Source organism: Episyrphus balteatus, chromosome 2, assembly GCF_945859705.1.
Source record: "Episyrphus balteatus chromosome 2, idEpiBalt1.1, whole genome shotgun sequence".
Lineage (NCBI taxonomy): Eukaryota > Metazoa > Arthropoda > Insecta > Diptera > Syrphidae > Episyrphus > Episyrphus balteatus.
Window position 1 is genome coordinate 105,166,641 of NC_079135.1, and position 24,470 is coordinate 105,191,110.

The 24,470-nt window shown below is 29.3% G+C and overlaps 1 protein-coding gene across 2 annotated transcripts in view; it reads left to right on the top strand.

Annotated features, from left to right (window-relative positions):
• The window catches only part of LOC129911426 (furin-like protease 2), a 280,911-nt gene that overhangs the window by 166,620 nt on the left and 89,821 nt on the right, over positions 1-24,470 (top strand). For both annotated transcript variants that reach the window (XM_055989229.1, XM_055989230.1), the window contains exon 7: positions 9,308-9,467. In XM_055989229.1, coding sequence (XP_055845204.1) covers positions 9,308-9,467 — 160 coding nt within the window. The remainder of the gene's footprint in view (positions 1-9,307; positions 9,468-24,470) is intronic.

Consider the following 24,470-nt stretch of genomic DNA (forward strand, 5'->3'; position numbering starts at 1 on the left):
ACACAGACGTCCTTCGACGCCTGGATACATCCTACCCAAAAGGACAAAATGAAAATTAAAATGACCCACATCTACCAAGATGAATCCAACATTTTCAATGATGAAGAAAAATAATAATGATTTGAATATTTTTGAACAGCAAACTTTAGTTCGGAACAAATTTCACATTTGAATTTTATAACTTTTAAATTGTGTTTTAAATTTTGGAAATTTGGATGAGCGTGGGTCGGACATAAAGTTAGTGAGACGAAATACGTAAATAAATCCTCAAATTATACAAAATAAAAGTTGAAGACTTCATTTATTTTGTGATCATTTTTTTTTTTTTTTAATTTTTAGAAAACCTTTGTTTAATTGCTTTATGATACTCGTTTAGTCATTGCAGCTGAAGCGATTTTTTTTTCAAGCTTGATTTCAACAGTGATTTCTTCGATAGAACGATATTTTAATTTTAAGACCAAAACTTACGGTACCTGTCATATAACTTTTAGAAAAGGCTACGTTATTCAAAAAGAGTTTGTATTTTCATTTAAAAGTTTTGGGTTTAATATTTAATTATTTTTTTTTTCACTTCCTTTCACTAACGGCATACGGCACCTACCAAAGTATATGTTTTTATAGTTTTTTTTGAATTTTTTGTAAAAAATTAAAAAAACAATTTTTTGCACAATTTCAGAGTACCCAAGCAGGAATTGGGTTAAAAAAGTTGAAAAAATAAAAATATTTTTCTTTTAGGCAGTACCCAAACAGACCTTTTTTTTAATGTTAACTTTACCTTTGCATTTAAACAGTTAAAAAAAAAAAAAATGCACGACTGGGTCGCACGAACTTGCTCTTAGAGTTAAAGTTGCTTAATTTTTTAAGACTTTTTATATAGAAATTTGAAAAAAAATTAAATTCGTTTTAAAAAAAATAAAATAAAATCTGAAATTGAATTGCCCTCCAAAACAAGTATGCAGTTTTAATTGATATATTAACATGCATTTTTAGAAAAATAATTTTCAAAATCGTTAGAGCCGTTTAAAAAAAAAAACAAATTTTTTATAAATAATTCTTTGGAAAAAAAGTTTTAAAATAAAATTGGTATGCCATATTGCAGAAATCACTAATCAACATCTAAAAACAAAATTTCAAAAAAATTCAATGTTCCGTTTTCGAAATTTTCAAAATTTTTTTTAAAATTCCAAAAATAATTTTTTTTTTAAATTTTATTTTTGGTTTATATTTAAATATTAAATATATAAATGCTTCTTCACAAAAAGTTTCGTTGAAATCAAATAAGCAGTTTCGGAGATAATCGGATTTAAAAAAAAAGGTTCTATGGCAGGTATACCTACGGTGACCATCCGTCCCGGTTTACCCGGGACTGTCCCGTATTTCTACAGCTTGTCCCGGGTTTTTATTTAAGAAACCCGGGACGTGTAAGTGTCCCGTATTTTGTAATTTGTCCCGTGATTGTCCCGTATTTACAAATTCTCTGATTTGTTCATTCAAAATTTTAAAAAATTTGTACGAAAAACAAGATAAACAGTGGTTGCAAATTAAAAGTTTTTCTAATTTTTTCGTATAAAAGCGTCAAGCCTATTTTGCTGCCGGAGAAAAACGAAAATTTTTCAGTCTCCCAAAGTAAAAAAAAAACTCTTTTGGAGCAAGAAAAATTACCTGCACCGTTAAGTATGAGTGACAAACGATTGAAAACTCTCCAATTATTCTTGCCCAGGTAAGAATTTCTTTCGTTGGTTAAGCTACGTAATGTGCAACGAAAAGTAAAATTTTCGTTGAGCTGGTTTTATAATTTTCAATTCGCCTCTAGACTAGGCTTTAGTTTTTAAAAATTTGTCGTCAATTAATTAGCTCCAGTTTATATTTGCCAGGTTGAAAAGCTCCATCAGGGAAAGTTTTTTCGAATAGAGAACAGAAGAGTAAAGAACCCAGCTAAATTTCAAAAATTTTAAGGACATGTTAGAAGTTTATTTAAAGATTATAGAATTTTAAAATCATTTTAAGAGCCGATTTTTCAATCTTCTAATAAACAGTCAGTTAACAGTTCGACGAATAAAGTTATTGGGCTCATAAACAATCAGATAAAAACATTGAATTTTTTAATCGAGAATAATTTATTCTTAAGAATAACAAAAAAAATTCAAAAATATTTAAAAGTAAACGTCATTTTTATTCATGATTGTTTTTGTTTTCTTGTGTTCCACTGTATTTTTTTCAAAATTCTTTCAAAACAGCTTTGACAACTGACACAATATTTTTTTGAGATTATTCCTTTAAATAATTTTTATTCGTCTCTGAAAGAAGCAGATAGTTTTATTTTTAGGAATAAGCTATATCTGCCTGTTGAAAAATTGATTTTTTCTCTATCCTTAGGAATAAGTACTAACTGACTGTTTAACTGTCTATTGAAAAATTGGCCCTAAATAAAATTAAAATTTAAAAGAAACCCGAGTCGAACTTTATATATGAATTTAGTACTCAAAGTACTTAATAGAATCTATTTAAGTACTTCTCATCTTAAAATAAACCTAAATTAGAACTTTGTGTACTTACAAAACTCAGTATCTTCTGTGAAACCTTCACGACTGATGATTTACGACTTTTAAAACTGAAAACACTAGTTTAATCCTAAATATTCTACTTGTGTCCTGAGTTTTAGACCTTACTATGTACTTGAAAATCTTTTTAAGCTTGGTAGATACTATTAACACTATTAAAGCTAGGTTGAGACTATTAAAACTGAAACACTATTTAAGTGCTAAATGTACTTCATGTGTCTTAAATGTTTTACCCCTAAATTTGTACTCTTTCAGCTAGTTTGAGGCTATCAAACCTCCAAATTCTAGTTAAGTTCTAAAAATGCAAGTTCAGACAAGCACGACCTTGGCCATTGTCTCTTGCACTTGACTTATTGAAGGCGATTCGAAGAAGTCATTTGGCGAGCGTGGATCAATGAAGGTGTTGTCGCGTAATTTTAATTTTTGAACAAAAAAAGTTTAAGTTTTTGAAAATAAAAAAAATAATAATTTTGCCAAAAAAAAACAGCTTCCGCATTAAAGTGTGAAAAAATATTTATTTGTGAAATAAAATAATCCTAATAGAAAAAAAGTGAAAGTGAAAAAAAAAGTTAAAACAGTTTGTAGAGTGACAAATTTTTTTATAGGGCAAGTAGTGCTTTCGTGTCAAAACAAGATTAATCAAAAATGGAGAAGTTCAAAAAAGTTTTTTTTCGTCATGACGTATGCGTGTATGCGTCCGTGTCGGTGCGTTTGTGAGTGTCGTCACATTAAGCTGTACTGTATCTACATGAAGCTGCGGCTTAAACAGGTGGACGGATTTTTTTTTTCGTAATTTCCAAGGTTGTTTTTTTTTTATATATATATTATATATATATTTTACTTAAAAAGTGCGCAAAAAACCAAAGTGTATAGATAATTTAAAAAAAATATAGGAACAAAATTTGTTCATGATTTTTTAAAAAAATTTTTCTGAAGTCTTACCAAATCGTTAAAATTGCAATAGTAAGCAAAGCAAACATTATATGAATGTATGTACTTTTTATTATAAAAGCTAGTACGTGCGACCCAGTGGTGTATTTTATTTAATTTTTTTTCTAAACGTGTTCTGAGCTTGTTCAAAGCTCTATGAGCTCATAATAATAAAATGCACGACTGGGTAGCACGAACTTGCGAACCGTGTTTTATTGATAACTCAGTACTTAACTGAATAAAAATTTGAATGTAAAGGACAACAATTTACTGCTAAGGATAACAAATTACTGCTTAGGATAAACAAAATATGTTTTTGTGCTTTACAAAAAAAAAATTTCTAAACTTACAAATACATTTTTGACTATTCAACAAAAAATGATCGTTTGTACTAAATGTTTAATCAGCTAAGTACTGAATTACCTACCACATAAACACGTCTATTCATTTATTAAAATTTAATATTATTTCTATCTTAGTTCGAATTTGTGGGACCTAATAAGAATATTAAGACTCTAATGAAAACAAAAAAGCCTATAGAATTTTTGGAAATAAGTATAGAATAAATAGGATTCAATGAGTTTTTGTAGAATATTTAGGTTTAAAAAAAGGGTTAATAATAATTTTTTAGGTCCTAAATAACTACCCAAAATGGGATTTTTCCGATAACCGACTGTTTGAGGTCTTAAGTAGAGGTTATTTTCTTTAGAAATTAAGTGATATTTATGGTCTATTAAATCTAAATAGAGAATGTTTGGACTTAAAATAGGTTTCAAATAGTGCCAAATGTTCGACTCGGGAAAGCTCTCACGATTTTGATTGAAAAAGATTTTTTTAGAAGTGATTACTCAAGTAGCACAAAAGTCTAAAATACACCAAAATATTTGGAGTATTTTTTGCACTTTCGTGATATGCATTTTGAATATAAAAAATATACCGTTTTCTCGTATATAATAAACTCCGCTGGTTAAAAAATTAAACCGATTTTGGTATATAAATAGAGCAGTGGTATAAAAAATGAACTGGTTTTTGGTGAAAAATTATTCCTTTGAAATTGAAAAATACACAATAAATCTATGGATAAAATACACCAGTTAAATTATTCTGATTTATAATTTGAACCAAAGTTTATTTTTTAACCTTAAATAGTTTGATGAATTAAAATGTACACTATTTCTTATGAAATAAATGAAAATAAATTATTCCCTATCACAATACAATTAACTAATGATTAAATATGAATTTAAGTGCCTAATTTAAGAACGAAACAAATTCCATCTACTGATTTTAGATACTACCCCGTCTAAAAATCAAGCGCCTCAAAAATTTCAATGAATAAATGATTTTTGTTTTCAATTTTAAAAATCAGTTTTTCAAAAATAATAATTATTTTGTTGTTTTTACATTTTTTTAGAAGCGTTCTCTTATTATAATATAAACGAATCGAAAAAAAGTAAGAATGCGGGATAATTAGGCCGATATACTACTATTATAGTAAAATAATTAATCGCTGTCTTCATTATTTAAATGGCAGCCATGGAAAAATATGACGTCTCCCACTTATGCAGTCTGGTGAATTTTATGTCCATAGGGTGTACTTCCTACACCAAAGAGAGTGTACAAAATATACCGTTTCGGTTCATTTGAGAATCGAATAATTTTATACACCAATAATGGTGTATTGTAAAAACAATTGAATATCGGCGTATTTTTTGCACGGAATCTTAAAAGAAATGTTAAAATTTTGCACAGAAAAGATGATGGTATAATTTTTATACCATTTTTTTTTTGATAAATACACCATTTTATTCAAATTTCTCAATTTTACACCAAAATTAATGAATTTACACCAATTTATACACCAGTGTGCTACTTGAGTAACAGTACTTATTAAGTATAAAAATGCTTTCTTTATTTTGTATACGACTTAAATGATTTCAACGAAAATGCTCCCATAAAATCGTTTAAGAAGTCTTTATATCAAAAATTATGAAAACGCATTTTAAAAATTTTTATTTTATTTTATTTTTATTTTTTTGGAGAATCAATATTTTTAAAACGATCCGAAAAATTTTGTATGTGTCCCGGGTTTTGCTTCTGGAAATATGGTCACCGTAGGTATACCGTTAATAATGATTTAAAAAAAAAAAAAATTTTCATTAAAACTAACATTTGAATTTTTTAAACAAAATCGTTACAGCCGTTTTCGAGATATTTCAATTTTACTAAAATCGGTTTATGATAAGTACCGTTATTTTTGGTCCAAAAAAATTAATTCCAAAAACCCCTCTGGAGAGTCGCTACATACCAAGTTTGACATTAATCGGTCCATACGTTTAGGCTGTAGCTCCTTATACAGACAAACAGACAGACGGACTTCCGGGACCCACTTTTTTGGCATTGTCTACGATCGTAATGTCATGGAAAAATGTTATCTCAACTTTTTTTTTGTACGCAAGTTAAAAACTGGAAAAGAGCTTTTAGGATTTAAAAAAAAAAAGATTATAATTTTAAAATGAGCTAGTTAATTTTGTCGCTTCTTTTTTTTTGATTTTAAGGATTTTAAAAAGAATTTTTCTATAACTCCGTTTTTATAGAAGATATCAAATGAAGGGTCCACAGGAAAAACGGAACAAGTGCACTTTTAGTCAAAAATAAACTAATGATGAGATGTTGTAGAATTTACAGAGTATCCTTAAATTTAGAAAACAAATTTAAGTTTTGATAAAAAAATAAATAATGTATGAGGAACAAAGTTTTTAATTGCTTTTCTATCGGAATGAGTTGGAATGGACTTGTACTGTTTTTCCTCTAAACTAAACATTTCGAATGATATTTTTTTTTAGCAAAAACACACAATTTCAAAAATAAATTACAGCGACGTAAATTTTTTTTTTTTGTTGATTTAAAAAAAAATCGTATTAAATAAAATAAGAAATTTGTATTTGAAGGCTAATTTTTTCTTGTTTAGAATGTTTAATTTTGTGGGCTAGTGTTCCTTTTTTATTTTATTTCGTAACCTACAAGGTAATGAAAGTTGTATATTGCATTGTTTGTTAGCATTTAAAGGCTTTACAGGCAGAAAATAGATAGTTAATTTAAAAAGAGGTAGTCTGTAAAGCCGGTTTACTCACGATGATTTTGATTAAATTGAGTCAATTTTAGTGTTTACTTTTATCAAACAATCATAATTTACAAGAAAAAGCTAAAAAAAAAATACCTTTTTTATTTTCTCATTTTATTAATTTTTTTATTTTAAAAGCTTACAAAAAACATTATGCAATTTTAAAGCCAAGTATTTCTTCTTAAGAATAAAACCATTTTTAAATTTTTACAATGCGCAAAAAGTATAAAAATAATTTATTGAAAACAATCATTTTCATCAAAAAACATGAATTTTTATATTCTCACGCCATTAATTCCATTTTTTTCCCTAACAACCTATAAAAAATGTTATATCATCTGAAAGCTTATTGTCTTAGCTCAAAATATATATATCGATCAGGTCTATGAGACATCTACAAAAAGAGATAGAATTTTTTGAACTCGATCAAATTTCATTAAAAAAAAAGCAAAAAAAAACATTTATTTTTATGTTCTCACGCTATGAAATCAATTTTTTTGTTTGACAACCTATACAAAATTTTATACCATCTGAAAGCTTATTTCACCTTTCATATGACGTATCAATCTTATTTCAAAGATGCCTACAAGAGAAGTAAGATTTTTTTAAAGTCAACCATGTCGAATTTCCAGACTGAGATTACGGTACTTTCCACACTGGTGGCTGTTCGGGGGGCAACAGATCTCCACTGGTGTTTTGAGGTTTTTCGCAAGTTTCTTGATTTAACATTGTGAAGCTTGTAGTTAGTCTACTGTTATGTGTGATATACCAAATGAAAGGTAATTGTATCAGGATGCTCATAAAAGTTTAATAAAATTTCTATCAGCTCTTGATCAAAAGTTATAACCTGTTGAATTCTAAAATTTTATTTTACCGTTATCTCAAAATTGAAACTTGGTCATGGTCTATCATAGCTCCATTTATTTTATTCCTGTATCTATTAAAGAAAAAAAGATAAAAATAAAAAACGATGAAAATCGGTTAAAAACGGTCAAAAAACGTGTTTTTAAAAAAACTTGTTTCTTCTGTTATTCAGTCAAAGCTCACTAAACGATTCCAAGTTTTTGCATAAGGCCAAAACCTACATTTCCTATAAGTTTGAGATTTTTTGAACGCTCCGAAAAAAAGATAAAAATCAAAAACGACCCAAAAATACCCCTAAAAAACAAGGTGTTTTTCAAAAATTCATATTTCGAAACGCAGAGTGTTGTAAAAAAATGCGTATCAGACGCCTAATTTTGTTTCCTTCATCTTTTACCAGGCACCTTTAGAATTGTCAAAAAAAATGTTCCCTACCCAAAATCAACATTTTGTCATAGCCCCAACACATGTACAACATTCAAACAAAACGTTATAGCTTAGTTTTAAAATTTTTCAGAATTTTTTCTTAAATGCAGTTATTCTTAAATCTCATCTATCTATAGCAAAAAAATCAATTGCAAAAATATTAAATGACGGAATTTTTAAAAATCCTTCATTTGGATTAAGCTTTAGGTTATTATCTTTCAAATAAGCTATAGAATAGTTTATTTTTAATTTTGAATTGAAATTTTTGCCGCGAGAGTGGAACGTTAGAAAATGGCGTCACTTTTTTGTGGTGGCTTCCATGGTTCATCAATTTGTAAGACGTTATCAAAAAAAAAGGAAAATAATATTTACAAAAAATGATTTTTTGGGGTTATTGAAAACAAAAAGCTATCAAAATAAAAAAAAAAAACAAGTTTGAATGATTTAAAAACTACCCATTGGACAAATTCTTAAATCAAATAAAAAATTAACTCTAGGTAAATTAAAAAAAAAAAAAAACAATAATTTAACATTTTTTAAAACATAAAAAAAAAAAACAAATTTTTGGATAAGAAAACATTTCTTTTTTTTTTAAGTGTTTGAAAAAATTTGTTTTTATAAACATATTTTCTTATAAACAAATATTCATCTGAAATATTAAAAAAAAAAACTGTTCTTACGATTAAAATATTTTTTTTTTTTTTCAAAATCTCTTTGATTATACATTAATGATGTGATCTTCTTATCGCATTCAAATGATATTGCTTATATTTAATTTTGAATGATATGCTTTTATTTCAGTACTTTTAGCTAAAAAAGACTGTTCTTTACCCTTTTTACTTTACTTCAGTAGACCTGCAATAAGCCCTTAATTGAGCAATTAGTACCTAGTTATCTCTTATTAAATAAATATCCCCTCAGTATCTCACACATTTAAATGATAAATTTGATAATTTGCAACACTTTTTTCATTCCATTGGACTGTGAATAAATTCAACATACAAACAAATTTAAAAATATGAAAATTGTTCCGAAAAAAAAACAACAAATTTCTCACCACTAGCCAAGTCTTAAAAAGTATCTGGTAATTTATTTCCGTATAAGTTTATATCCGCGTGGGTTTCCTTATCTCAGTCCAAACATTTTCTTCCTAAATTTCTTTTTTTTTGTATATCATAATGATACTTAAAGCATAATAATACCTTTAGCCATCCTGTTAAAAGTACTAAAGTTGTAAAGATGTTAGAGGTACTTTACCTGTTTTCAAATCCTTATCCCAAAAAAAAAAAAAAAAACTTCCTCATGTTTTATTTATATTGTTTTTAGTAATTTTTTTCTTTCTTCTCTTTTTTTTAATCACTAATTTGATATATTTTTTTTTGTTTTCACTTGCATTTAACAACAGGATCCGGATGCTTCTTATGACATAAACGGTAACGACTCGGATCCAACACCCCAAGATAATGGCGACAACAAACATGGCACCAGGTGTGCGGGTGAAGTAGCCGCTGTAGCATTTAATAATTACTGTGGAGTTGGTGTAGCATACAATGCTAGTATTGGTGGTAAGTTTTTATATAGTCATTATGGCCAAATTGCTTGGATATAGTAGATATCTTTATAATATTTAGTCCTGTGAAAATGAATGAATGGTATACTTGTTGTTATCTGGATCTAAAGGGTCTCCAGGGGGAAGTTCTTAAACTTAATAATTATACAATATTGGAAGGTTGGTACAAGGGTGTTTTCCATTTTAAAATGTTTTTCAGGACTTTAATGGCTGGTGTTCTTAAAAAACAGTTTTTTTTTCTCTTTCAAAAACTACAAGAAAATGCATTAAAAAGTTGAAAATTTAATATTTTGTTATAGAAATTATGCTTCTTTTAGAAACACATAACAACTTAATTCACAAACATGTCCTGCAAATAGCCAACATGGTCGAAAAGGGCCTCCATCTATATCTAACAGAGATAAAGAAAATATTTACGCGAAAATTGCCTTCGTCCTGTTTAACCGGAGAATTGGTCGTCGTCCTGAAATCAGATGCTGCTATGTATAATAGTGAGCGAAATTTATGTTATCCTCCTCGATCCTTGTGTCGGCATTGTCATAATATGTGTTATGGCTCCATTGAGGGTCATCTACACTATATATCCCGGTTATATGAATGCGGGTCCTGGGTTTTTGTTAGAAGGACTTTCTGGCGCGTTGCTCTTCTTTTTACCGGAGATACATATTCATATGTAGATATCGTTAAACTCGAGTTTCTGCTGAATGTTCTCTTTTGGGTTTCCTTTGTGTATCCTGGTTGAATGGGAACGAACATATCCGACGTGATGTTAATCACTATATCTATGTGCGGGCGAAAGGATATAATTGTACATGAGGTTATATGTGATGCGTTATATGAAATTCTATTCACTATTTTCGCGCGTCGATATGATGGTGGGTTTTTAAATGCACAAACGACTCGCAGTTCGGGACCAATTTGCGGACCATCATTAGGAGAGAGATGAATCTTAACTATAGTGTATAGTGTAAATATAAGAGAATTTCTGGGTAGAGAAACTGGATTTGCAAAAGGATCCACTATTATTGTACGCGTTGCATGCGCTTATTTAGAATTTTGCTTATATCTATGGCATATTCACAGGAAACTCATGTTGGCGGAAATGTTAAGAACGGCGGATACGCAAATTGTGAGATAAAAATGGTATACAAAATCGATGCATCACGTGTCTTGGGTGGATGAAGGTTTAATTTCGGAATTGTCGAAAAAAATCGTAGTTAGATGCAATAGAATGCGAAATGCAAACGATAAATGCTTACTTTCTTCTAGTTTAAGAACCAGAGATCAGAAATAAATCTCAACCTTTTGAAAGGTTCCTTAATAACTCTTATTTGTCGCCATTTTCAATAAAGGTCAAAAAATAACCTTTATTTTTAAAAAAGAAAAATTTCGGTGAAGGTCTGAGAGAAACCTTAATTTTTACCGACTTCCAAAAAGGAGGAGGTATTCAATTCGACTGTATTTTTTATTTTTTTTATGTTTGTTACCTCATAACTTTGGACTGAGTGAACCAATTTTGCTAATTCTTTTTGTATTGGAAAGCTGGTGGCTGCAATTTCGTTCAGTTGTAGCCATAGGAACTATTAGAAAAACCATTTGATACATGGAAGTCGGTTTTGTTTTTTGATAAAAAAGATTATGTATTTTTTTGTGTTTCGGTCAACCAGTGAGATTTATCGCTGAGAGAAAAAAAATAAATCTTATCTGTAAATTTATCAATTCCTAGAGACATGGGAGTGGTGCCATATGAAAGCTTATATTCTCAGCTACCCGATAGTGTTATAATCGGGTTTTGGATTTTTTTTTTCAAAATTCCGAGAAAATCGCGTTTGAAAGTTGGGGTACAAATTTTTTTTCGAAAAATCCCCAAATCTTTGAACGCTCCTGGAAGCTAAACCGCTTGAGAGAAATTTTAGGGAGTGATGCCAAATGATAGCTTGTGTCATGGGCCTACGCTTTGTAGATTGTTAGATTTTTAAAAAATCATCTTCCATGTTAAACCGCCTTATCATGCCTATTTTTCAGAATCGGGCTTAACTTTTTTTTCACCTTTAAGTTTCCCCGGTTTGAGAACGCGTGCACCTACAGGGATGGGAGTTATACCCAAATGTAGGTTAGAGTCCCCGCTAGACCTAGATATCAGAACATCGGTCTCCTGGAATATTTTAAATTGCATTGGTTGTACTTGTCGTCCCAGCGACTCAAATCACATTGGAAAACACATTTTCATCTTTAGATTTTACTTTAAACTAAAAGAGATATAATCTTGGGTCTAAAGAACTTTTAGAGTCTATATAGTTCATACATTATTTAATACATAAACTTAGAAAAAACATCCTTTTCATATTTATTTTTGCAATATAAAGACATTCTTGACATATTCGACATTTTCCTTTGAATTGACCATTTTTGATTTATTTTCAGTGAAAACGTTTAAAGGTTGACCTTTTCAATTTATTTTTTTGTAAAAATCTCAACCATTGAGAGATATTTAAAAATATAAAAAATAAACCTCAACCGATAACCTTTATTTTTGATTTTTAAAAATAAATCTCAAACCTTAACCGAAACTGTTGAAAGTTATGTGGTAACTTTCAGAGAGAAACCGATTTAAAATAAAGGTTGACTGTTATTTCTGGTCTCTGCCAAGAACACGACTTAAACAACAAGAGTCCTAAACAGGTTTCTTTTTATTCTTTAAAAATGGAAATAACCATCAGAATCCTTTTTATCTTGAAAAGCACTTGTTAATTTTTATTTGTAGTGGAACGAGTTCTTTGCCACTGTTTAGAAAATTCCGAACAATAGCGAAATTCCTCTCTAGTCATTTTGCACATGTCAACGAGCTTTGGAAACTCTGTCAAGATCGTTTTTTAGTCGATAAAGCAATAGGTACTGTGTTTAAGAAAACATTTTGCCATAAAAAAATACAAGACATAATCGGAAATAGCAATATAAAGGGAATGAAATACCCTTTGAGGCTTAGGAGGTAGGTTTTGACGACCTTGGCAAACATCGGATTCTAGTTTACCAGTCTTTAAACCTTCAGAAGAATATATTTTGGATCTTTTGGCCAACATTTTATGACAATTGACTTAAACTTTAGATAAAGTTAAGTGTGTCTTTGGCTTATTGACTAAAACTTAAGATATCTCGGCCAATAAAAGAGATATCGAAAAGATTTAAACAGCTTTTGAAAGAATAAAATATGTTCTCATAGACAAGGTTACAAATTTTTTTATAATGAATTATTCCACATAAAAACATAACTTCAAAAACAGCCAAAATTAAGCTTTTTTGCTTTTTTATAACGGTAATATTTCAAAAACGGAGGCCAATCAAATTTTTTATGAATTGCACTAAAATTTTCTTTCAGATAATGAAAGCTTATAAAATTTCAAATCGAATATAAGAAAAATGGTTTTCCTACATACTCCAGAAGTTAGTAAAAAATGCAATTGTTTATAACAAAATCAATTATTTATAAATAATTTTTTTTTTTTTTGAAAATTTTTTTTTAAGTAAATTGTTTTGTGTGTTTTGTGTTTTATTTAGTTTTATCATTTCATTACTGAGATATAGCCATTTTTAACAAAAAGACCTGAAAATTTTCATTTCTTTATAACTTTTAACAAAATTGAAATTTTTCAAAAATACTATTAATTTTAACATAAAAATCTTCCAATATATACAAAAAAAAGTATCAAATTCGAGAAGTCTGTTTAAGGTGGCCCACTTGAGAAAATTTGACTCTATTCAAAATACTTGGACGCAGTTCAAAAATAAAGTGCTCATCAACTATGTAGATCGACCTGAATACAGTTAGCGACCCTAATGTTCCTTATCTGTTGTATCTAAGCGGAGGAATTGGTTGGTTAGCGGATATTAGTTCTTTTATTCATTTACTGCTGAAGAAGGTCTCAACTCGAAGTCAAAAAAACGTCGGAGTAACTTGCTAATTTTTAACAGTTATCTGCTGATTTTTCTTCAAGGTGCTCGAAGACATATTTTTGGATTGGTGATTTCTTTCCAGTATTTCATTTGATAGTTCTAAAAAGTTTTCAGTACCTTCTGTATCTTCATACACTGATACTCATTCCAATTCTTTAATGTCTGATGAGAATTACCGCTTGCTATCTTAAGTTATGTTTGGTATATATCGTTTGAAGTCATCTTCTCAGCTACATTCTATTGATATTGGTAAGGCTTCGGAATATTATGAGGAAGTTACTGATAACTATTTTCTGATGATCAATTTCCCTGTCATTTGGATTTCTGTTTGGGAGAAGAAATATGATGATACTTTCGATGTTCATTTGTAATTTTCGATTAAATCCTTTGTTAGTAGCAGAAAATCAATAGTTCAAAAGCTCAATAACTGTATGCTCGAAATCACTTAAATTCTTGGTGTAAGGGAAAATATGGACTTCATAATCAGTTCTTTAAGAAAACAAATTTTAAGTAGATACCTACTTTGTTGGATTAAAAATATACCCTCATGAAAAAACAAGGTTATGATTAATATCTACATATTTCTAACTTCTTCTGCTTAATTATGAACCAATTCCCCCATTAAAACATTTTATTCTATCGTATGTCTAAGAACTTTTTTTAGAAAAAGGTTGTTTTTCTATTCCACATCCACTTTCTATGTTATATACGGAACTCTGACTTTTAACACCATTTTTAAAAAGGCTTATTGTTGTTTTTTTTTTCTAAATACTTCCTGCATACACATGTTTTTCGTTTACCGCAATGCTTCCTGGAGTGGGGTTGAATGTACAAATACCTTTTTATATATAAATCTAACAATTGTTATGCTGAACAAAAAAGTACAAAAATTCCCCTCACCAACAAAATTGTGTTGTTCTTTTCCATTTTTTCTTTTACCTGAATCCAGCAACAGCTAATTGCAAGAAATGCTTTAAATGGCTGCTCCTTGTTTTTTTCTCTTCATTTTCCTATTTTACACTTTTTTGTTCCTTTGGTTGAATTTTTTTTGTACACAAATACAAAATAAACATACCAACAACTTCTCTCTGGCATAGGACCAAAATCAGCAGTGGTTGTAGTTAAATGACTTCTATATGAGTATATTTCTTCTATAAATTTAACCTACCATTTGTAGTTAAAAATACAGCAACAGCTACAAGTAGTAAAAAGTTTAAAATGATTTTTCACTCACGGTTTGTTTCGTCAATATTTACACGTTGCAGTGCATCGTTTAAAAATGCCACTGCAAGTGTCACAAGGTTTACCGATTTAATTTTTTTTTTCACCTTTTTTGTTTTTTTTTTTTTTAAATAAAATCACCGAGCAATGATAAAACAAACAGACAATTGGCATTTGTGTGTGTGTGTGTGTGTCCTTACAGAATGAGACTAACCATGCAAATAACGGTTTAATGAATTGATAAGTCAGTTGCGGTTGCGTGGGAAGGGGAATATAAGCGGGCAATTAATAATAACTTTTATAAAAAAAAAAAACAAAACCGACTTCTGTGGATCAAAACTGGATTTTATGGTAGTTCTCATATTTTAATATAGCCAGAACGGAACGAAATTGACCACACTGCAGGCACCAGCTTTCTAATACAAAAAGAATTATCAAAATTGGTTCACTCAGTTCAAAGTTATGAGGTAACAAACATACAAAAAAAAAAATTAAAAAAAAAAAATCATGTGTGCAATTAACACGTGGTAGAAGTGAAACCTTAGAAATTATTTTTCTTGCTACAAATACAAATCGAAAAAATTTACCTTTTTTTTATTCCATCATCTTTAAACTCATATTTTGACAACCTAATAAATTAAATAATAATAAATTTTATATCATCTGAAAGCTTATTATTTCACCTTTTATATGACTTTTCAATCATGTTTCTACCATGCCTACAAAAAAAGTAAGAATTTTTTAAAGCCAACCATGTCGAAATTAAAAAACTGAGATTACGGTACTTCCTACACGTGTGGCTGGTCATCGGCAACGCAACAGATCTCCACACGTGTTTTGAGGTATTTTCATGTTTTTAAATTTAAGATTTTGTAACTTGTAGATCACGTACCGTTATGCCCTAGATCAAAAGATATAACGTGTTTAGAAAAAGAACATCTTCTTACCGTTATCTCAGGATTTTGAGTATTAAATTTCATGAAATTTCGCACAATTATAGTTTATTTAATTAAATATCTACAATAAAAATTTCATTCATCTATCTATTAAAACAAAAAAGTTATAATCAATTAATTTTTCGTGTCGCTTTTTCGTTTTATCTTGTTTCAAATCACTACGATACTAAAGAAGTTTTCACTTCAAAAAAAAAAAAAAATACAGACGAATTGAATAACTCTTCTTTTTTGGAAGTCTTTAAAAAAAGTCAATATTTCTGGACTCGAAACAGAAATTTTTTTCCACCCTTATAGTTTACATCCATCTTTAACACTTGCTTATTAGAATTGGACTGTAAGTTACCAGTTTTGGCAGGAATTCAACCAGTTTTCGATAAATTTACTTGTTTCAACAGTGATTTTCTAGTTTTGACTGCGATTGAATAGCCTCGCTTCTGTATTCAATTAGTTATTGAGCGATAACAAATTTTGACTGCAACTTGTGAGCGTTTGCATTGATTCAGCTAGTTTTGACTGCATTAATGATTTTTATCTGTAATTTATCAGTTTTTTTTTAGACTAACTATGCAATGTATCAGTTTAACTTGGCGGTGATTTATAAATTTGACTGCACTTAACCAGTTCTTGGCATTGATTAATCAAGTTTTCCTGCAGCAATTAACTAGTTTTGACTGTAATTTATCAATTTTGGCATTAATTTATCTAGTTTTTACTGGATTTATCTCTTTTAGCTTTGATTCATTTGTTTCGATTGAAAATTTTAAGCGTCTTTTATGATTTACCAACTTTTGCTTAGCAGTTTATTAAATGTTTTGACTGCGTTAGCACAATTTTTGCATTGATTCTTCCAGTTTTGAGTAGAATTACGAGTTACCTGTTTGATTTTACTAGCAATAGTCTTTCGTCTATTTATCAACCAGTTTTTGCTCGGCAGTGACTCACAAGTTTTGACTGCAATTACACGATTTTGACATTGATTCATCCAGTTTTTGACTGAATTAACATGTTTCAACTGTATTGTGGCAGTCTTAACTGAAGCTTTCTAGCTTCTACTCTTCATTATTAGTTTTTTGTAATCAATATTTTAAAGTTTTTGCTTTAATTCAGCCTCTTTTGACTAAATTCACGACAGCATTAATTTACAGATTTTTACTGTATTTTACCAATTTTGGCATTGATTCATAAAAATTTTACTGGATTTAGGAATTTCATCCAATATTGTCTGTCTTTTAAGAGTTTCAACTCTTTACTTAAACATTTTTGATCTGCTCACACCCTTTTACCTGGAATAAAAATAAAAACCAACATCACCGGACCTGAATCAAATACAGAATTTTTTGGAAAATCACTCATGCCATTCAAAAGCTTTCATTTTGTCAAAATAAATTACGAATACCTTTGCATGGTAACAAAGTTGTCATTCGCTTCAGTGAATTCTGTGAATGTTGCATGTTTTGGTCATTGCATGGTCATCAGATGTTTAATTTCAACCAAAAAAAAAAATAAAAAATCTTTTATTTTTTATTATTTAACTCTTTACAATCACATTCAATAAGTAGAAAGAGTCCACAGAGTGTCCTGTTAACAATTATATTGGCAATTAATAATGAATTTCAACGAAATGGATTTATTTATTTTCAAAGAAATGTTTTTAATTTTTATTTTATTTTGCAGATATCAAATGTCATAAATTACACAAAAATGCCCACAGGTTGAAACTTTTTGAGTGTTGAAAAATAGAAAAAAAAAAAAAAGATAGATAATATTTAATAATAATAATAAAAATAGTTTAATCATTAACACGAACAATATGAAAATTAAAATTACATTAATTTATTACATATTTCCGACAGACGACATGATTTTTTTTAATTTTGTATTTTTGTCTACCTACATTGTTTTTGTTTTTTTTTTTTTAGTTGTTGTTATTTTTTAAATTTTATAAACAAACAGAAAAAAAAAATCTGATGAAATTCCATAATTATTATTAAAATCTACAAACAATGCTTTTGCAATTAAATACGAGCGAGTGTTACAACATCCTCCATCAAGTGTTTTATATATTTATTTATTTTTTTTTAATAGGAAAAATTTGTTTGCTGCAAATAACTAAAAAAAAAAAACAAATTAAAATTATATATTTTTTAATATATTATCAGCTCAGTCGATTGTGCAAAAAAAATAAACAATTACTTTATGCCAGACATAAATCGGCAGACTACATGAGTAGATAGATACATTTTGGTGTAAACTAATTTGATGACTTGACTTTAGGTAATTTAAAGTTTAACTTAAGCCAATAACTGTGGTAAATTGAAGGTATTAAATGAGTTTTTTTTTGTAGAATATTTGATCAGGAATTGAAATCTGTTCAAAAATAAAACGCACTACAGGGTCTTACTAACCCACAGTACTAAATATATTTAAAGTTGATTGTAGATTGTGAAGTTATTTTAAGTTCATACATTTTAACAGTTTATAAACAATTTTTCCACATGTTTCATAAATAATGTTTTTTTATGCGACTTAACTCTCGCAAAAATTTTTTTTAAGTAATATAGTCCCATTTCTGACTTTTTCGTACCTATAATCCAATCCGGGAGCGGGTCATAATTCTGCTTGCCAAAATTCTGTACGACAAAATTCTGTAGGGTCAAAATACTGTAAGACCATAATTCTGTACGTCATTATACTGTAAATACAAAATTCTGTACGTCAGAATACTGTATGAACAAAATACTGACTTGCAAAATTCTGTTTTGTAAAATTCTGTACTGCAAAATACTGTATTGAATGGGTTGGGGTCAAAATTCTGCCGGGGTCAAAATTCTTTTGTCAAAATTCTGCTTTCAAAATTCTGATTTACAAAATTCTGCTTTCAAAATTCTGCTTTTCAAAATTCTGTTTTTCAAAATTCTGTTTTTCAAAATTCTGCTTTTCATAAATCTGTTTTTCAAAATTCTGCAGAAAATTAAAAAAGGGTTTGGAAAATGTTAAAAAGCGCGCGCTTTTTAACATTTTCCTAACCCTTTTTTTTAATTTTTTGCAGAATTCTGTAATATCATCTTTTTGAAAAATCATCTGCTTATTTGATTATACTTACTTGCAAAATAATTAAAAAATTATTAATTTATCAAATAAAAATGAAAATTCAAAATTTTGAATAAGAAAAGAAATATTTTGGGATCGGGTCAAAATTCTGGCTTCAAAATTCTGCTTTTCAAAATTCTGCTTTTTCAGCGAAAATTCTGTTTTTCAAAATTCTGCTTTTTTTCTATTCTGTTTTTCAAAATTCTGCTTTTTAAAATTCTGCTTTTCAAAATTCTGCCAGCATTATATTTGAACAAAAAAAATTCTGCTAATTCTGTTTTTTTTTATTGAATATGCGCTGGCTAAAGAAAAATACACCTCATCAATGTAATTCAACATTGGTACTTTCCTAAATTTTTTTATTTAAGTGTCGCAAATATTTTTTGAAATGCATATACTGACTTTCTTTCAAATAAAATATGTATACTAATTGGAACCGATGTTGTATATTCCTTTTCTTATTCAAATTTTTGAATATTCATCTTTATTTGATAAATTAATAAATTTTTAGTTATTTTTGGAAATGTTTAATATTAAAAACCTTTTCTTAATATTTTCAAATTTATTCATTTATAAAACAAAAATTAATTCGCATTTAAAAAATGTGTGTAAGTAATCAAATAAGCAGATGATTTTACAGAATTCTGCAAAAAATTAAAAAAGGGTTTGGAAAATGTTTAAAAGCGCGCGCTTTTTAACATTTTCCAAACCCTTTTTTAATTTTTTGCAGAATTTTGAAAAACATAATTATGAAAAGCACAATTTTGAAAAACAGTATTTTGAAAAACAGAATTTTGAAAATCAGAATTTTGAAAGCAGAATTTTGTAAAGCAGAATTTTGAAAGCAGAATTTTGACAAAAGAATTTTGACCCCGGCAGAATTTTGACCCCAACCCTTTAAATATATCTGTATTTCAAAATTCTGTAAAAATGCTGTAAAAAATATCGTTTGAAAGTGCGCGCGCACTTTTTTACATTATCAATTTTGTACAGCATTCTTACAGAATTTTGATATACAGAATTTTGAAATACAGTATTTTGACCAACCAGAATTTTGCTATACCTACAGAATTTTGACTTTCAGAATTTTGTTCGTACAGCATTTTGCACATACAGAATTTTGACATACAGTATTTTGGAATACAGTATTTTGAATAGAGAATTTTGCAACATACAGAATTTCGACCCCAACCCATTCAATCCATTGCAATACAGTGTTCAGTTTCTGGAAATGTGCTTCAGATCCTTCCAGCTCTTCTTTTGTTACCCTGACACATCATCAGGTTTCCACTTCGTCGGATTTCTTTAGTGACCTGGGGGCCAATTCTGGTTCTGAGAAAACGTGAATCGCAAACAAAACTTTTCCATTTTCGCTTTCAAACCTTCTTTACGCTTTTTCCATTCATTTGAAACGAAAAACGATTCTCGTCCTATGATATCATGAATAATTTAGTGAAAGAAATATTTTCATATGAATATTTTTTGATGTTTGTTTTCATTTTTTCACAGAACAAGAATCAAATGAGTGAACAAGTGAAAAGCTATTGGTTTCACTTATTCACAGAACCAGAATTGGCCCCTGGTTCTCCTGCATTGTTTGGCTTCTGCTGGTAGAGACAAAAGTTTTCGTTTAATAAATTTAATATATTCGGTACGGTATTCTGCTTATCTTTGAAGTGTGTCTTTATGCTTTCCTGAATAATTATTGGTACTTAATTTTAGAATCATCTTATTTGCAAGTTGGCTACTAAAGAAAATTTTTTACTAGCAAATTGGCTTTGCAAATTAAAGCTTGAAAATAATTAAAACAAAATAATGAGTAGAAAACGTCAACAAATAGAATGTTGTTATAGCATATAACCAACGGATAAGAGAGACCCTTCTAACGTTACCTCGTTTATCAAATTGTGAAAAGTAGTTTAGAAGTTATGAAAGAACATACATGGTCACGTCATATATGTTTCCTCATAACTTCTAAACTTTTTATCATAATTTAGCAAAAAAAAGTATTTTTAGAAGTGTCTTACTCGCTCGCTGGTTATAGTCTCAATAAATTTCATTTATATGTATGTATGTCACCATCTAGAGGAAAAGATCATAAATTTATCCATTTATTTTCAATGTAAGTAGCGTTGAAAATACGCTACCAAACTATAACCTCAAACTAATTTACACTCGAAAAAAGGTTCAAAAACTAAAATTCAGATAATTCATTTTTTGATATGAAAGAACGTCAGATAAGTAAACGTTACAAAGCCTATGACCAAAGGACCTGACTATACCTGGCTTTCTAAAATATTTTAAGTATTTAGGAAGTTATAAACCAGATAACCGGTGCACCAGTTGATCTACCAGTACTCTGAAATTGTATATAAGTTCTATTTGCTTCTATTATTTCGTTTAAAATTAAAACCCTTCAACAATCCTTGAAAAAAATAAGATCTTTCAACAGTCTTTAAAAAAATTATTATCAACCTTGAGTAGAAAAATGTCATGATAAAGACTTGAAAAGATTGTTCTTTATTTTTCCTACTAGTTACTAACCCTCATCGCATCCAAAACTATGTCCACAACTTTTTATCAAAGTACTCATATAATTTCAAGGCAAAAGCTAAAAGTTTAAACATCAAAACAACACAAACTATAGCTACATAGGTACTTTTTACTTCCACTTTCTTGTTAACTAGATGATGGCGGATGGTGTGTGTGTGTGTGTCGTGATGATGTCTTCTATAAACGGCAAAATATTAATATTTAAAGCTTATTTCTCTCCCCTTATAATAAAGTTGTTTGTTGTTGTTGTTGGTACCTAGTCAAAAAAGTTTTTACGAAAATTTTTGTTGAAAAAAACTTTCCGCAACGAATTTATTTAAAATGCTAGACTAAAATGCAAAAAAAATGAATAAAAATACATTAAACATTCCATTAATGATTAAATTCTTGAAAAGAAAAAAAAAAATCTGTCCGAGTAAGTTAATTTAATTTAAATTTTTTTTCTATTATTTGATAATAATATTAAATTTTTTTAAATTGAAAACATGATAACTCTTGACATCTTGACAACATGCCACAAAATCCTTGCCCCAACATAAAACAGACAACTCAACACACTAATAGGAGCACAAAAAAAAGAAAAAAAATGTTGATGGGAATGGAGCAAAAGCAACATGTAGCAAATTGTTGGTTGTTGTTATGATTCACATCAAGGATCACATTTCCAAGGACCGCACATACATGCTTGTTTGTTAAATGATATTGAACCCGGCTGAAGGATACAAAAAAATGATGGTGATGGTGAAAACAAAATAAAACATTCCTTTCTTTTCCTCTTTGCGCCAATGTCAATGAGAGGGAAGGTCCTTGGTGGGTATTTTGAGTGTCCCCTTGCCATATACAATCATCACACCCACCCACACTCTTGTCGCACCGTCATCAGACAAAAAACAAATCGAACAGACGCACACGTTTTAAAAGAACATTCGCCCTGGATTCGACGACCGACGAGAAATGGGAGACAAGACGGCCATAGAAATTGTATGGTATGGTAATTTTTGCTTCCTTGCTCGGTATAAGATGTGTGGGCCGCAAGGACCTTTGGGATTGTTACAGGATAACGATGACTATGCGATGAGGATGGTGACGGTGATGACTACGACGACCTACCCATATCCAAAATGACTTTGCTTCGATATGCGATATGCGCGTTAAGCTAAAAGCATGCCAATATCCACAACCACTCTTGGTGTTGGGGGTCCTTTTTTGACAAAAAAAAAGAAATAAAGGTTCCCAACGAGCTCAGAGAGAGAATAATTCGCCCGAGGTCGTCATCAGATGGTTTGGATAGTAGTCCGTTGAGCATGAGAAGAAGAAAAAAGAACTTACTACATGTGTGTGTATAACATTGAGAAGAGATCTGCATAGATGATGATGACGATGGGTAGCAAGAAGGACCAAAAGAATGTCGAAACGCGTCGAGAAAACGTTGAAAAACTGACACCATTAACGAAAAAAAAAAAAGTATTCTGGAAGCAACACACTTTGCTTGGAAAATGGCTAAAAATGGATATGGGAGCTAAGAACATTTACATAAAAAGGATATACACTCACACACACAGAGACTTACAAAATTGTCAGAAAAGAAGAGCAAGGATAAAATACGAAATGGCACATTCGATTGCTCTTATCAATAAACTTGACAAGTTATGTGCAATGGTGCAAATTTTATAGTTTTATTTTTTAAGAATTTTTTCAAGAGCTTTTTTTTTTACTATGTTGACTGTGTAAGTAGTAGCTACATTTATGTTGGAGACGCGAAGACGACGATGATGGTAACCTTAAAGAAAAAGGATGTGTGTGTTTGGTAGGAAAGAAGAAGAAGGAGGATGTTGTTTAGGCAGCTTAAAGTCATCAAGTAATTTATTTTTATTGAAGTCTTATTTTGCAATAAAAGTAAAAAAGAAGAAACTTTTTATTCGCCATTTTACTTCAAACAATAATAATAATAAAATTGAGTATACTTTTTTTTTCTTGAATTGTTAAAAAATTTGCACTATCAAAAGGGTATTCTAATATTGAAAGTTAAGAAATTTAGTTTTGATCCTTATAGACACTGGAAATGGTTCTATTTGATTATTGTTGATAGCTTTTGGCTTTATCATTGCTTACAAAGATTTTTATTCTAGATGGTGTTATATTATAAATTTTCGCATCTTATAACTAGCGGGCAAACGAGATGATTCTAAAAATAGCTGATATGTTAAATTATGATAAAAAGCTTAGAAGTTATAAGGGAACATACATGCATGATCATGTATGTTCTTTCATAACTTCTAAACCACTTGTCATAATTTAAAAAATGAGGTATTTTCAGACGCTTCTCATTTTTCCATACGTTATAGGCTATAAAATGTGTTCCCAGTAACGCCATCTAGTATAAAAAAAATTATAAACTATTCTGATTTTAGTTTTTTAACTTATTTTTGTATTTCGATTACACGGTGTAACACTCAAAATATACGCGGGCGGAGACCTATCATGTTTTGTAGAGTTAGTCGCACTGAATACGAAACGGTATTTGAAAATACCCTAACACCCCCAAAATCTAGAGTTACGGGCAAAAAACGGTTTTTTGAACCTTCACCCATTGAAAAAATTCTAGCTTCGACAATTTTTTACCCATTTTCGATTTTCTTACAGTTTCTGATAGAAGATAAATATACCTTTTCAACAATGTATAAAACATGTAACTCGGTTAAACCATTTAGAATTTATAAACTGTCAAAGTTCAAAAATTCCATTTTTTTCGCCATTTGCCCAACTTCGGCATCAATTTAAAGTATAATGTTTTCAAAACAACATGCTATTTAAAAAATATATTCTAAAACTATATCTATTTGACAAATGATGGATCGTGAGAAGCGTCTTGCTTGTCTGGAGGATATATGGACTATGTTCTCAACACTGCCTTCTTGTAGCAAAAATTACAATTTTTTTCTTCTAGAAGGTATAATCTTAAAGATTTTTTTTTCAGTCTATAACCAGCGGACAAGTAAGACGCTTCTAAAATTACCTTGTTTCTCAAAATATGATTAGAAACATAGAAGTTATGAGGGAACATAGGTACATGACCATGTACGTTCCTACATATCTTCTGAACTATTTATCATAATTTGACAAATGATACATCTTTAGAAGCACTTTGTTTGTCCGGAGGTTATAGGTTATGTTATATTGTCTTAGACGCCCTCTAGTGGCAAAAATAACAAAATGTGGTTCTAAGT